The sequence below is a fragment of the Lipophrys pholis genome (genome assembly GCF_963383615.2).
Source record: "Lipophrys pholis genome assembly, chromosome: 8".
Lineage (NCBI taxonomy): Eukaryota > Metazoa > Chordata > Actinopteri > Blenniiformes > Blenniidae > Lipophrys > Lipophrys pholis.
The window spans coordinates 4,353,584-4,364,793 of record NC_137630.1 but is presented as its reverse complement, the minus strand read 5'-3'; the positions used below and the strand labels follow the sequence as shown (position 1 = coordinate 4,364,793).

The window sequence follows — 11,210 nt, the reverse complement described above, 5'->3', positions numbered from 1 at the left end:
CAGAATGAAACCGAGTGCCTTTATGTCAAATTCATGTAAAGAAGGAAAAGAAGTGGAGGTTAACTTTCTCCTTCTGTCTGCAGAGTTCCTGTCAAGTTTCAAGATCTGGAGTTTCTGGCCTGAATCTGTTTTTATCAACAAATGTGTCCTGATGTGATCCCGTCCTGCTGCCAGTGACCGTTGCTCTCCTCGCCCTCCACATACCACCCCGAGGCCGGCAGCTGCCGGGGGAATCTGGCCCCCTGCCAACACGCCGTCGTGGAGGCGTGGGTGTGTGGTGAACGGCTGAATGGCTGGATGTGTTTCCAGCTCTGCTCGCGCAGGCGCACACCCCCATCCAGATCCTCTCCCGCCTGCTGCGCTGTAAAAATGTTGTCCTGGTGTAACCTCGTCTGCAGCGAGAGCTGCTCGCTCGTCTGGACGGGAGAGAACGAGAGAACCAGAAGGAAATAAAAGAGGGCGACTTGTCCTTGTGTCGCCTCCGCTTTGCTTTCTAACTTCAGTCTGCTCTCTCTTTCTGTCACATGCTTTCCTGGATTGTTTACTTGTACCAGTTTGGTCTCCCTCTCCCTCCCTCCCTCCCTCCCTCCCTCCCTCCCTGCCATCCAGCCTCTCACCCGCCCACCGTTTGGTTCCTGCTTAGTGTTTTGTGGTGATAAGAGCAGAGCCGAAGACGGGAGAGTAAAACCCAAACAGGCCTTTTCCTCACCAGACCTGCTCTGCTTTTCTTGCAGTTGCGTCTTCAAATCCTGCGACCACAGTGAGTATTTGGCTTTGGAAGATGAGTAAACGAACTGCAGTTTATGGAGCTGCCTTGTATGGGCTAGATGGTGAGAGGAACCGTCGTCTCCTGACCCCCCCCTCCGCCCCTGCAGCCTGGCTCTGGAGAACGGCGGACGTGCAGGACAGATAGTGTGCGATCGAGTTGAAAGGTTTCTAGAAGTCAGTGAAAGTGCAGCAGAACTAGTTGGAGGCTGGTGTGGGACCTGGTGGAGCAGTGTGTTTACAGCAGATTGACAGCGCTGCCGTCAGGAACGCCTGATAGACATCCACATAACCATGTGCTGCTCCGTCCGTGCGGGAATAAAAGGCTGCAAAAACATAAACACCACGGCTTCACGCTTCTCCTCATTTCATGCAAACATTTCTGTTTGTTGTTGGGCCGTGATCAGGATGATTCGCCGACACATTCAGAACCGAAGCGGGACTGATCGCTGATCAAACAGGTGTTTGAACGACAGGTTGTCCCTGCCTCCGTCAGAAGGTCAGCAGGACGCTGCAATTGACCTGCAGCCAATTTCCGCCATTTTGACTGGCTGGTGTGTGTGTGTGTGTGTGTGTGTGTGTGTGTGTGTGTGTGTGTGTGTGTGTGTGTGTGTGTGTGTGTGTTGGGGAAGGGGGGGGGGGGGTACTGAAAACCTTTTCGGCCAAATGAAGTGACGTGTTCCTCTGATCACACACACTCTGATGTGTGACTGTCACTCCTGCCTTCACCTTTCAGCCAGTCTCATGTGTGTGTGTGTGTGTGTGTGTGTGTGTGTGTGTGTGTGTGTGTGTGTGTGTGTGTGTGTGTGTGTGTGTGTGTGTGTGTGTGTGTGTGTGTGTGTGTGTGTGTGTGTGTGTGTGTGTGTGTCAGGACCAGTATGACAGGACGACATGTTGAGTTGTGATTAAAAAGAGGTTTAGGACTCTGGTGACCTGGAGGTTCCGAGGTTGGCAGGTTCGGTGTGAAGGTGGGGGTTCCACCACTGCGACTCCCTGAGCCAGACCCTTGACCTCCATCAGCTCCCGGGGCGCCGTGATGTGGCCGCACGCTAGAAATACCATCGCTCAATACAGAAAAGTATTTTCCCCAAGGGGATTAATTAATTGTGTGAAAGTAGGGGATATCTATTCCCTGGGGACCTTTAATAGATCAAGATGACACTTCGTGATAAAACTTGGCACACTGAGCGAGTACAACTGGTGACCGTGAGGATCCTGGTAGTTATGGAGGAAGCTGAGGCATAGAAAAAATAGAAGACAGTGAGTATGTGATACACTCAAAATGTGTAATCCCATTTATGTTCATGTAAAAACAGTATATAAGACTTTTGCTGAGTGAGATAAAACACATAGTATTTTTTTCACAATTACAGTACTTAAATGCTGAGTTTAATAGGAAGAAAGAGAGCGGAACCAATGTTCTCAGGTTTTGTTTTCCCAGGGTCCTCCTAGGTGTGGGTTTCCGCCCACCTCCTCAGAAGAACCTTTGGGAAGGAAATGAACCTGTGTTTTCCAGGGAGGCATTGAACCCGAAATCTCTTTGTTATTGTGGTCACAAGCTTTGGGACCCGTAACAAGTACACACTGATTCACCAAGGACAAGTCAACAAACGGAGAAAGTAGGGACACCTTGAGAAAGTCGAGCCATGTCAGCAAAATGAGAATACAATGGGAATCAAAGGGAAAAGCAGTAGGGACACAGAAGGGAAGTAAGCATATTAAAACAGGGACACATTGTGAAAGTGGCGACGCGTTAACACGGTCACACTGAGAACACAAAGACACATTAGAAAGTAGGATCACTTTAAGGAAGTTGTAGCATATTAGACCCATCTGGAACGCTGGGACACACGACGGAATGGCGTCTTCATCACAAAGGTTAAATGAGGGTGAGGACTGTGAACAACGTGTCAGTGAAATGAGTGCAGACTTTAAAGACTTTCCATTGTGAGAAAAAGAATGTTGTTCATGAAAGACTTGATTTATCGTCAGAAGCTGTGATCAGGAGCAATAAAGGATAAAAGTGAGTGAGAGTGTTGTGACTTGCTGTTTGGACACAACAACTCTTAAAGGTCATGAACTCTGTGTTCTGGTTTAGTGACTGTCTACACGTTCTGATCCGCCAGCGTACCAATGAAAGGTAATGAGGCGACCAGACGAGGCAAAGCAGGGATTTGGCTCCGATCCAGGAACGTTTCTAAAGTCCTTCACAAGACGCTGTGATTCACTGCTGGGAACAACGAAACGCTGTCGGCCGTTAAAAAGAGTCAGTGGCCAATCAAACGGTCAAGATGAGACATAGCGGCCCGCAGACATTCGGAGGAGAGTCGTTAACCGTAAATGGTGCATGTGCAAAAGGTCATTTTCCCGCCTTAATGAATCGCTCATCGTGGCGTTCGCTGCTCTTCAGAGCTCTTCTGAGGGTCGTAAATGCAACCTGCCGCGCGGTCAACTGCCTTTCTGCTGCCAGATTTACTTTGTAATAAGATAATACTGCATGTGGACGACACACTGGTTGATGAACAATTATTCAATTCAACAATTATTTCTCACAAAAACAAAAACTGACATTTCACCTAGGATGAGAGCAGAATGAAAAGTCTCCTCCAAACAAATCCAAGTAAAATTAAACTGGTGTTTCTTCACTGAAAGAGGCGCTAAAGTTGCTTTAAATTTGATATAAAATTTGCTCTTTAGTTAAATTAATTATGCAAAATTGGGATTAAAAGGACTTCAGACAGATTTAAATTTGTACAGAGCTCTGTTGTACCAATTTAAAAAGTTTGTATTCAAATTTAAATAAATAGAAAAAAAATTCAAAATGGGGAAAAAAAAGTGGTTGACCTCATTTCTTACTGACCAATCAGACAATATAAATACAGATACACGTGCAGATGACAACATTTAATAAAATGTTCATACACAGAGAACGGTACAGTGGAAACATTCAAGCTCCTTTTTTCAATTAATAAACCTTTAGAGTTTCTTCTGTGTATAAAAACGAATTTCCTCGTATGCAGATGATGGTGTAGTAAATGTTTTCCTATATTTTAGACATGCCGATAAATTCAAAACTTTGAACAGTTAAAACTCGGGATTCCTGAATTATTCTTGTCAATTTACTTGCACATGTGCAGAAAACCTGCTGACCGTGCAATACTCCGTGTTTCTGAGGGTTAGGTTGAAACGTGGCTCCGTGGAAGCTGCTTTATCAAAAAGTGCTTTTTCCTGACGTGTCGTCTATTAAAAAGAAAACAGCCAAATCAACAAAAGATTCCCTGAAAAAGATTGTGTAATTATCAAATGTTGTTTGATTTTTCAATAAAATGTTAATTAGAAGTTTTCAATTTGACAATCAAATCTTTAGTAAGTTTCTGCAAACTGTAATATTGATTAAATGCTGCATTTTATTTACACTCCTTTTATCTGACGTCTGTCGTTTAAACATCGAACCTTCCACTTATAACACATAAAGAGAATCTCTCATTATTCGTTCTCTGATTTGAGCTCTGGAGGAATAATTCCACACAACAGAAGACACATTCAAAACTGAAAACCTCAAGAAATAATTAGCTCAAGTTTGACCGACTCAGAGAAAACTGAGGTCAAAACTCAAAGGTTGGTTGAAAACTAAACCTGGACTTGAAGGTTTTGATGCAACACAATTAAAACATTTAAAGCTTTAAAGTTTTCAGGGGAGGACTTACTGTAAACACCAGAACCAAAAAGCAACTAAACCTCACGGACAGTGGCGGCTGGTGGTCCAGTTCTTAGTTTGGTTCTTCATTATTCTTCAATTTCAGCAGTGAACTTGATTTAAATGCAGTACCTTTATAATATACATTACAACAATTTTGCCTTTTTTTAGATTGAGAGTAACTTCAGTGATGGAAATGATTGTACTTTTATACAGCTTGTGAACAGAGAGCATTTATCAAGACTCTTTATTAACATACTTGTAAACAAATACAAGCAGAAGCTTCATTGGTTAACCTGAAATTACAGTAAGTCTGAGTTTAGAGAAAACTAAATCAACCTCAACATTCAAAGAATTGTACCACAACTTGCAACATAAACTGCTTTTTTAAGTGCTTATATTCTCTGTTATTAATAAATCTGAGTATATTTAAACATTTATAAACATTAACAAACCTCGACACGTTCCCATCATTTTTAACACTTTTCTGTTTGTGTGCATTTAAAAATAACTGTGATGGAGAAAGTTGAATCAGAAACCATCTGGAGGAAATTAGTTGAAAGTGAAGTTATATTAAAAAATAGTCTGAACTAATGAAAATCTTCAACCATGAAACAAACATTAACTTTCATAAATGACTCAGTAAGTCTGACGTCATTAATTCAAGAAATACAACCCCTGCTCAGCTCCCCTCCTCAATGCAATGGTTCAGTCCGCCAAATTAAAAGCACCTGATCCTCTGGAGCTCCCTTTGATTCTCCAGACCAGAGAGGAGGTGAGTGGAGAGGAGCAGAGAGGGGAGGAGAGGAGAGGCGTAGAGAGGAGGTGAGGGGAGAGGAGTGGAGAGGAGAGGAGAGGAGAGGAGAGGAGAGAGTAGAGAAGAGAAGAGAAGAGAAGAGAGTGGAGAGTAGAGAGGAGGTGAGGTGAGGTGAGAGGAGGTGAGTGGAGAGGAGCAGAGAGGGGAGGGGAGGAGAGGAGAGGAGTAGAGAGGGGGTGAGGTGAGTGGAGGTGAGTGGAGTGGAGAGGAGAGGAGAGGAGTAGAGAGGGGGTGAGCGGAGAGGAGAGGAGGAGAGGAGAGGAGTGGAGTGAAGTGAGGGGGGGCAATTAACAAAATAAATCCACATTCACTTGTCAATGAGTTTTTACTAAAAGCTAAATATCCTTTAAAAGCCTTTCAGTTAAATCATTTCTTCCTCTTGACGGGTTTATTTTAATTCATCTCCAGCAGAAATGTCCAGACTTGATTGCTGAACATTTTAATTGTTTATCATCTTGTGATTTTCACCATAAAGTCACATAAAGGAGTGAAAACTAATTAAAAAATGACATGGCGTCGTGGACTTAAAGGCTAGAAGAGAAAGCTTGGCCTCGGCGTAGTGGTTGGCTCTCGCCTCACGGCACAGGGTTGTGTGTTTGAGACCAGGTGGGTCCTGAGTCTTGGTGTGGAGTTTGCATGTTCTGCCGGTATCTACAAACATGAACTTTTACCTTATATGGTATTCTTAACATATATATTCAGCCTGTCACTGCATGCTGTAATTATTTCATACTGCATTACTGCACTGTGGGGAGCAAAGACACTAAGGCCCCGTTTACACAACAATGAATTTGTGTATCTGCAAAACTTTCTTCACTTTAGTGGGGTCTGTTTACACGACACCAGTGTGTTGATCCACTGGATCTGTGAAGTTTTTAATCCGGCTCCCAAGGTGGAAAGATTCTTTCCTGGACGCTAAATCCCTCCTGTGGAGACTGATGGAGGCTACAGAGCCTGTTACTGCGCATGCGTATCTCTCCCCCTCCCTCCTGCTCATCCAGTTGTAAACAAACATGGCGGCCGCATAGTGGTACGACCCGCGGTCTGTATTCTAGTTTTATCGTCTATATCAGTAGTTTAATAGTTGAGACTCTCCCCTGACAGCATCCGATGTGTCATCAGTCCATGTGGATGTCAGGTTCTCTCTATTTTCTTTACGTTTATAGTGTTTTGTTCTCTGCACACGTCTGTGTAGTTTCATTACAAAATCAAGCAACAGCGCCCTCCAATGGCCCGGCAGACGAACTACATTGTCTGTGTCCGCTGCTGCAGTGTAAACGCACTCCTTTTTTTTTTTTTTTTTGTGGATTAGGTGTTGTCACGTGAAACGTTGTCGTGTAAACAGGGCCTAAGAAGTAATGAAGTATTTTAGTCTGTTCTATTTTAAATCTCACAATTGAAAAAAAAATCTTAGAAATGGCACCAAAAGGTTTCTAACATGTTGAGCAGCGTCACACCTGCTTCTGGGAGGTTTCCATAAACCTCCCACTTTCCCAGTGGGAAGTTCCAAGTTTGACCACATTCACATGTATTTCTCCAACTGGGAAGTGGGACTTTCCCATCTCCCACTTGCTTATAAGAGTAGAATGTGGCCGTTTGGCACCAGTTTCTTCATAATAAATATAAATACCACATTTCATTCTAGATGCTATCAAAACCATATGTAGATTATACTGAACCTCTCGAGACCTTCACCTGCTGAACATACCCAGAACCTGAGCAGATCTGGCTTTGTACCGAGAACCTGAGCAGAACCTGAGCAGATCTGGACTCGTACCCAGAACCTGAGCAGATCTGGCTTTGTACCGAGAACCTGAGCAGAACCTGAGCAGATCTGGCTTTGTACCCAGAACCTGAGCAGAACCTGAGCAGAACTGGACTTGTCCTGATCTTTTCTGTATTTTGTCGTTTTCCTGCAGATGCTGCGTCTGACTTCGACCCGGGTGGGACGCGTCCTGGCCCAGCGAGCCGCGGCGGCTCTGGGCGGCGGCAGCGTGAGAACGGCCAGCCACGGGCACGGTGAGGAAGACCACTTTCATTCCTCTTCATCCTCTGAAGTATGGAATTGGATTTATACAGACTGGGCATGCAGTGTGGCATTTTGAACACAGGAAAAAAAAAACTTGAGCAAACAAAGACTTAACCTGAACAAAGAAAGCTCTATTCTCCTCCCCAGAATTTTTTTGATGTTTGCGACTCTCCACATAAAGACACAATCAGTGTTTTTCACTCCGTTTTATTTGTTTCCGTCTCTGGCTTCTCGCTCGCTCGGCTTGGCACTGCGCCACAAATGCGCTGAAAGAAAACAGCCAGTCACAGACTTGCACAGGATCGTTCTGATTGGCTGCTTCTAACCAATCAGCTCGCTGTTTCAGCCGCCTCATGAGGAAAATGATGGCGCTAATCATGTAAAGTGCTTCCGAGCAGCGTGGCGACATGAAGGCGAACGTGTGCAGAGAGTGGCTGTTGAGATCTGTGGGAAAGAATATACTTTTCATTTAAATGGTTGTTTTCAATATATTGCCTGCTCCAGACTTTTTCCTCTCGCTCCCGTTTCTTTTTGTATTTTGAAACTCGACTCGGATCCTTAAGATTCAACGAAGCAAAATGCAAATTCTTGTGATCTTGTAACTGGTGTGAAGAGTTTGAGTGTGTGAGTTCAACATGACAGACCTCACATGGTGAGTCTGAATGAAGTGTGACTGTACACGTTACATACATGACCTGCATTTTCAATACTTATTGGTCATTATTCGTTTGGACTGAAGGACGTCAAACACAGTGAACAGATTTTGCGGCAAATTCCATCTTGGGTTTGTTGTTGTTGTTGTTGTTGTTTTGAGGACTAAAGGATTCGTTGTCATACCAGTACACTGTTACATGACACGACACAAAATCCTGTACTGAAGGCCCGTATATCCAGTGTTTATATAATAAATAGATAAATAGATGTGATGTTTTTTAATGTTTTCACCAGGAAAAAAAAAGTTGTGGGACACTATTTTGATTATTGTAATAAAAATACATTTTTATCCACTTTCCATGAAACTCGTATTGATTACAAATATAAAATCGCAAAATAACAAGTGTGAAAGTGTTTTTATGTTTAAATGTTATTTCTAGCTTGTTTAGCCCTTTTTGATTCTGTGGGACAGTTGTTGTGTGATTGTGTCCGAACAGGATTCCAACGGCTTCGACAACGATTGTGTGTCTCTGTGATTGTGTCCCTGCAGACGTGTCTGAGGTGGTGGACATGTCTCAGCCGATGTACTGGGACCGGGTGGACACGCCGCTGCCCGACAGGCCCTACAAAGACGTCCTGACTGCGTCTGACAAGAGCCTGAAGCAGAAGGAGAAGGGACCCTGGGGCCAGCTGAGCAAGGAGGAGAAGATTGCATGTACACACACACACACACACACACACACACACACACACACACACACACACACACACACACACACACACACACACACACACACACACACACACACACACACACACACACACACACACACACACACACACACACACACACACACACACACACACACACACACACACACACACACACACACACACTCTTCAGGCCACGTGTACACGTACCCGGGTATTTGAAATAACTGATATTTCTGTGTGCATTTACACATAAACGCAGCTACGACTCGCCACAAAGGACGATTCCTAAAAGCTCCGGCCACAGTGGAGGTCTGGATAAACTCCAATTGGGGGGGGGGGAATATGTACGTCACAATTCATGAGGTGGTGTTTTTTTTCCCCAGGATTCTGAACTTGGTGTATGTGTGGGGCTGTGTAAATGTTTTTGTTTTTTTTAAGGTAGAAGGGGAAATATCCGTTTTTGTAAAAACCCAGGTTACGTGTAAACGTGGCCTCATTCTGACAGCTCACTGTGTGTGTGTGTGTACGTGTGTGTACGTGTGTGTACGTGTGTACGTGTGTGTACGTGTGTACGTGTGTGTACGTGTGTGTACGTGTGTGCAGTGTACCGCCTGATGTTCCACCAGACCTACTCGGAGATGAAGCAGCCCTCAGACGAGTGGAAGACGGTAGTCGGGGGAATCTTCATCTTCCTGGGCCTCACAGGCCTGGTGGTCTGGTGGCAGAGTGTCTACGGTGAACTCTCTTTGTTCTTCCAATGTGGTCGGTTAACCGTGTTAACTGTGTTCTGGTTGTTCTGACGAGCTCTGCGTTCTTCTCCAGTCTACCCCGAGCGACCTCTGACCTTCGATGAGGACTGGCAGGCCAAGCAGCTGCAGAGGATGCTGGACATGAAGGTGAACCCCATCGAGGGCTTCGCCGCCAAGTGGGACTATGAGAAGCGTCAGTGGAAATGAAAGGCTGGACCCCCCCCCCCCCCCCCCCCCCCCCCCACAGCCTCCAGCATCCATCCTGGTGAAACCTCTCACCTCTAAATAAAGATCTACAGAGTCATTTCCTGCGTCTTGAAATGCATGATGCAACTTTCTGAGAAGTTTAAGACTGAAATGATTTCAAGTTTAAGAAAAGTAACTCGGGACGTAACCAGTGAGGTTCTTCAATCGATCAAAGACTTTATTTGTCCCTGGGGGGCAATTAAAAGGGGCATATAGAGCAGGCAGTACAAATAAATAGACGAGAACCTCACTTGGTAGAGCCGACTTGGCATCGGTAGCGTGATAGCAGTTGGCTCACGGTGAAGAGCTGGACAGTAAAAACTGTTTACAAAGAAGTGATCAGCTGATCCCTGTAAACAACCAAAGTCTGAGCAAAAACTGCACGTTGGCCAGAAAAGAGTAAAACTGATCAGGAAGAAAGAAACTAAAGGTGAGAAACTGTTTAAAGGTAAAACTGGCTTCTCCAAATGGTAGACCATGTGACGCACCTTCCATCTGAATAATGTTCTCATGCTCTTCACTTTATTTATAAATGAAGTTCATCTGCAGATAAAGTCTGGAGAAAAAACCCTTTTATTACCTCCTGCTGTGATTCAAAGTCTAGTTTATTAAATAGTTTGATCTTGGATATTTAATCCTCTATTGTGTATAAAGTGTAGATGTTCAACAGATTCATCTGTTTCTTCATCTGCATTAGAGTCAGTGGACTCAGGAGCGCCCCCTACCACGAGGCAGAAGAACTGTCTGCCACACCACTGAGCATATAAACATATCGACATAAAGAACTAGTTTGTCTGTGGACAAGAGCATGATGGTGAAGTCCTAATAAGAAAAATAAGCTGTGGGACTGTGAGGAGCAGCAACAGGAAGCTGAACCAGGTCTGAGGAGCTTCTGTCTGAAGGTTATGTCAATAAACTATTATTAATATTCAGCACTGTGTCGTATATGATGGTGCTGAGGACTGGATCTCTTGTAGTCTGGACCTTTTATTTATTCTAATTCTGATGCTCAAGCATGTTTGGTGTTAATTATTGGTTTGTTGATGCGTGTTAAAGTATTTCAGAGGTTATTTTGTCCACGTTAATGTGGATTTGATTCCCGGCGGAGTCGCGCTTTTCTTTTTGTTTCATCGACGTTTATATGACTGCCAGACAAGACGTCCACGCAATGTCCAGGAAATTCATACAAAAAACTGTAATTGTGGCTTTTTGTGTCCCTGAAGCCTGAAGTGGACACCCGTTTTGTCTCAGTGGGGACGACAGGTAGGCTGTATCATGAATGCGTTTTGAAATGAATAAATAGAAAAAGTTGACTGTGGTCCAGAGACCTGAAAAGATCTTCATGTGGAGTTTAACTCCACCACACGTTTGGACTCTAGGTGGCAGTATGTGTCTGTCAATATTGAATTATAAAGAACCGTCCTGGCCCTGAGTTCATTCTTGGATTGGTCCTCAGGTAAAACATTTAAAGCCTTCAGGAGAAAGTTAGTTTTGACTATGAAACTATATAAAGGATGTGGACGAGTTCAGGTGCGTCCA

At 44.2% G+C, this 11,210-nt stretch overlaps 1 protein-coding gene across 1 annotated transcript; it reads left to right on the top strand.

The window, feature by feature from the left end:
* The first annotated feature begins 379 nt into the window (after positions 1 to 379).
* Positions 380 to 9,729, top strand: cox4i2 (cytochrome c oxidase subunit 4I2). The gene is made up of 5 exons (XM_080469942.1): positions 380 to 760; positions 7,199 to 7,298; positions 8,513 to 8,677; positions 9,280 to 9,411; positions 9,499 to 9,729. The coding sequence occupies exons 2-5, from the start codon at positions 7,199 to 7,201 to the stop codon at positions 9,630 to 9,632; spliced, it is 531 nt and encodes a 176-aa protein (XP_080326068.1). The 5' UTR covers positions 380 to 760; the 3' UTR covers positions 9,633 to 9,729.
* Positions 9,730 to 11,210: the final 1,481 nt, after the last annotated feature.

What these genes read in the sequence shown, in the direction of transcription:
- cox4i2 (XM_080469942.1), top strand. Translation starts at nt 7,199, where the DNA reads ATGCTGCGTCTGACTTCGACCCGGGTGGGACGCGTCCTGGCCCAGCGA. An exon ending in AACGGCCAGCCACGGGCACG is followed by an intron (nt 7,299 to 8,512) that starts GTGAGGAAGACC and finishes GTGTCCCTGCAG; the next exon opens with ACGTGTCTGAGGTGGTGGAC. An exon ending in CTGGTGGCAGAGTGTCTACG is followed by an intron (nt 9,412 to 9,498) that starts GTGAACTCTCTT and finishes GTTCTTCTCCAG; the next exon opens with TCTACCCCGAGCGACCTCTG.